Consider the following 4,072-nt stretch of genomic DNA (forward strand, 5'->3'; position numbering starts at 1 on the left):
CGGTAAAACGTTTTGAAAAAGGCAAAGGGCATGTATGTGTATGTGACACTAACATAAATCAGACAAAATAATAACTTGAGATGACGCCATAGAAAGTGCCAAGTTATTTAACCTAGACAATAGTCTTAGTATAGTTACTCTCAGCTAGAAAAAAAATAAACAATACTTGCAAATTGACAAAAAAGGTGATGACTTAAATATGTCATTAAGATCTTGACACTTGCATGGACGACAGTTGATACTCATTTAATTTTCTTTTGAACTGAAACTGGGTCCTGCAGACTCACATCTCCGTGAGCATCATGAACCTTCACTCCCCTCTGCACACACAGGCGGCAGAGGACTGACAGGCGCATGCGCAGTCGGGGTGTCAGCGGGTTGGTTGGGCTTGTGTTTACAGCTCGGCTGGATGCTGATGTTGTTGGGGAAGTGTAATGTTGGGCCAACCGCCATTGGAACAAATATAACAGTGGGAATACAGGTGAGCTGTTTTGCACTTGCACTTGTCTTTATCCTCAAAGATTAAAATGGTTTTGTCTTTAGTTTTAAAAAGCTACCTTTTTGTTTGTTGTAACTGCCAGTTTAGCATGGCTAGCACGCGTTGCTAGCTCGCCATGTACAGTAATGGCCTGCATGAAGACGGCCTGTCAGCGGGTTCATTTACCACATCTTGTGTGCATAGCTTTACAATTCATTTGCATAACACTGTGTGTCGGCATAGTTTAGCTCGTTGACTACTGTGTTGTTTCGCGTTCTTGTCGGACTTACAATCGACTGCTGTGTTGCTATCTAAGCTAACATTAGGTTCAATAACTTAACACCATAGCTAGCTGGAATAAAACACGTCCTGTGTTATCGAGCAAAAAACGTCAAACTTAGGGTTCATTTATCTGTCAAAATGGTGAAAACTGTATCGAGACTTAAACAAGTCAGCCTGGTTGCAGTGACATGAAGCAGATTTATTTGCATCTACTAAAGTAGGTGTACCAGAAAGCCTGTTAATGCTATCAATGTATCAGTGTGGTGTATGGGCTCATTGGGCTGGTTGTAGTTGCTGTACAAAAAAGAAATCCCATCCTTCAGTTCCCTGTATTACACCGTTGAAGCAAGTGTTACCACTGCTTAGTTGGGGCTATTTTAGCTCAACATGTTGCTTTATATAAATAGCCTATATATGTTGAATCCTTCTTTAAGTGTGTTGCAGCAGATGTTTAATCCACTGTTATGTTTATTTTTAGTCCTGTTGTTGTCACATGATCAGGGAGGGACCAGCAAGTCTTGTTTGAAGAAGTCTGTTGTCTCTGTGCACAGGTAGACTATTGACACACTGAAGATTTGAGATTCATCTACTGTCCTCAGTTATTTTATTTTTTTTAAAATCATTTTTTAAAACAAACACAAATACACAGAGTGTATTCGGCTCGATAAAGGGCTGAACTTGTACTGTAAACGTTCACGTTGTTGCTGTGCTGTAATCAAGATAGTGGCTGTTTCAATGTTGGATATCATCTTAAAAAAATACTTCATCTTCTCATAAGATACATCTCCTGCCCACATATGCCCTGCTCTTCTTTAATAGTTGAAGTTGTCCTTAAGTTATAATCTATATTTCTCTCATTCTCCAGTTAAGTGGGCCTCTAAAATAGGGGTCTCTAACGAGGGGCTCGCGAGCTGAGCCCTCAATAAGTAGCTCGCCAAGCAAATATAAAACATAAAAAAAATAAATATAATCTACCCTATGCAACTCTAGATCCATCTTCAGACTACAATGTCCGGGTCGACAACATGTAGTGTCAGAAATCTGATTAAAGCTAAGCATATCATAACATTACAATGTGCTGATATACACTGCAAAAACAGAACGAAAATAAGGGGAGCAGAAGTAGCTCGTGACTTGTTTAATTATTATTTTTTTAGTAGCTCTCATCTTAAAAAAGGTTGGAGACCCCTGATCTAAAGGTTGCAGCTGCAAAGAACAGATTTTCATTGATTTGTGTTTTTAGTTGACTACTGTCATTGTCAATAAAAAATGTTGCTGTTGCTCATGGTAGTTGGAATAGTTATACCTATACATGCAATGAGCTAAATGTGCCAACTGAGACTTCACCATAACTCGGCGCTTTGTTCCTGTTCTGTTTCCTGAAATGTTTACATTTAATCCTCAGAGGTTTTGCTGGGGACACACGCAGAAATAAAACAAACACACAACCCTGATTTGTGCACATTCAAATATTTAACAACAATAAATGTGTGTAGAAGCGGAGGGGAAAGGTTAGTGCTCCGTCACATATATTTAGTGTTCTACTTTTTAAGCAAACATATAACAACTGTAGTATCATGTGTTTTCTTAGTTATATTATTATGTTTGTCTTTTACAACCTTTGTAAGTGATTTAAATACACAGCAAATCAAAACAGCTTTTTAAAGATTCTGCTGATCTACAGTTTATGAAGTGAGGAACAACAAACACAAACACTTTTTTTCGTTTGATCAAGCTTGAACAGTTTACAAACCACATTAAGCTAGCTCTTCTTGTATGAAATGAAAATAGCAACTTTTTTAGCACCTGCTGTTCAACTTCTCACTCCACTTTAACCTTAATAAAGTCACAATACCGTTGAGCCCCCCCACCAGAAGCAACACAATAAACTGAATGCCTGAAACACTTCCTGTTTAGATTCAGATTCACACTTTTTTTTTTCTCCTAAATATGACCCCTGTGACCTTCCTGAATTAACTCGGTCTGCACTGTCTAAGTTTGAACTGCAGCAATGGATGTTCTGAAATCCTGACAACACCCCTCTGATGCACCTGTCAGTGTGTGTGTGTGTGTGGGGGGGGGGGCTGCTGCAGACTGAGGGGCTCAGCATGAGAGGGCGGGCAGTAACAACTTCTTTGAGTTTCTTTGCCTTCTTTGTGTAAAAAAAAAAAAAAGTTAGATAATTATGTCTCGGGAACACAATTTTTTATCTGATAGGTCCTCACTCAGAAATTCTGCCAAGTACTTCATCAGTTTTTAAGTTTTTAAGGTCTTGCCTGTTTTCATAAGTGGAGATCTCTTGTTGAAAAATCAATTTCATTCTTCTTTTTTTTTATTGAATATGAATTGATCTCTTTGTGAGTGTGATTCACTTGTGATTACTGCTCATCGTCTTTATCTGAAGTCAAATTTGACATTATTCCCCCTGCAGAGGGTTCTAACTTTAATCCGTGATTTGATTGATTTCCTCCTGTAAATATTTCATGTTTTGGATCTCCCTGGTTATTTTAGGACAGCGTTCATGTTTTATGGTGGCGCTGCCTTTTGGATTTCATAATCATGCTTCCTTTTAAAACGAACGTTTGCGTATCTGTGTACAGACACATAACACACAACACACAAGTGTGTTCCCCATACAGATTCTCTCTGTTGTCAGAAGATGTGTCCTTCTGTCCTTCTACATCCTTTTTAAAATATGAATACTTCAACGGCTGGGGTCATGTTTTAAAAGTGCCGCTAATGAATTTATTCCATAAAAAAAAAAAAGCTGCTTGATAGACACTCTGATGTTTGAACACATTCTCCAAACACATGTTGGTCGTTTCCTTTACAAGCAAAGCAGTTGTGTTTGTCTTCATGAACCAGCTGAGACGCAGCGACGTGTGTGTGTGTGTGTGTGTGTGTGAACAGCCGCGCATTGTTCAGCAGACAGTGGAGGGGTTTGTTGCTTCGTTTCAGGAGTTAAAGTGAGGCCTGCACTGTGTGAGCCCTGCAGTCATGTGACATTGTTTTTGGTGCCGAGTGTTAGACATGCAGAGGTTTCATTTCTGGATATTCAACCGGCAGTTTGTTTTCTATCTTTAGATTTGATAGGACGATGAATAACCTGAGTGCTTGTGTGCGTGTTCCACTTCATGTCATAAAAACAACAGCTCCTCTTTTTTTTACTTTTCTTTCCCCTTTTTTTTTTTTTTATATTACACCTTGTGACTCACCTCATATAAGTTCAGCCATTTCTTTATAGCTTCCTCCTTTCCCTCTCCTCCCCTCGCTTTCGTCCTGCTATCTCTGCCTGACTCCGCCTGTGTCTGG

The 4,072-nt window shown here is 39.1% G+C and overlaps 1 protein-coding gene across 5 annotated transcripts in view; it reads left to right on the top strand.

Moving 5' to 3' along the window:
- Window positions 1-343: 343 nt before the first annotated feature.
- The window catches only part of rabgap1 (RAB GTPase activating protein 1), a 67,743-nt gene continuing 64,014 nt past the window's right edge, over window positions 344-4,072 (top strand). For 4 of the 5 annotated variants that reach the window (XM_079364254.1, XM_079364255.1, XM_079364256.1 and 1 more), the window contains exon 1: window positions 370-481. Coding sequence is in view for 1 of the 5 variants with exons in the window: in XM_079364257.1 (XP_079220383.1) it covers window positions 410-481 (72 nt within the window). In the remaining 4 variants the exon portion in view is untranslated. Of the gene's footprint in view, window positions 482-4,072 lie in introns of all 5 variants that reach the window. The other variant, XM_079364257.1, reaches the window with a different exon arrangement.

Source organism: Symphodus melops, assembly GCF_947650265.1.
Source record: "Symphodus melops genome assembly, chromosome: 16".
NCBI lineage: Eukaryota > Metazoa > Chordata > Actinopteri > Labriformes > Labridae > Symphodus > Symphodus melops.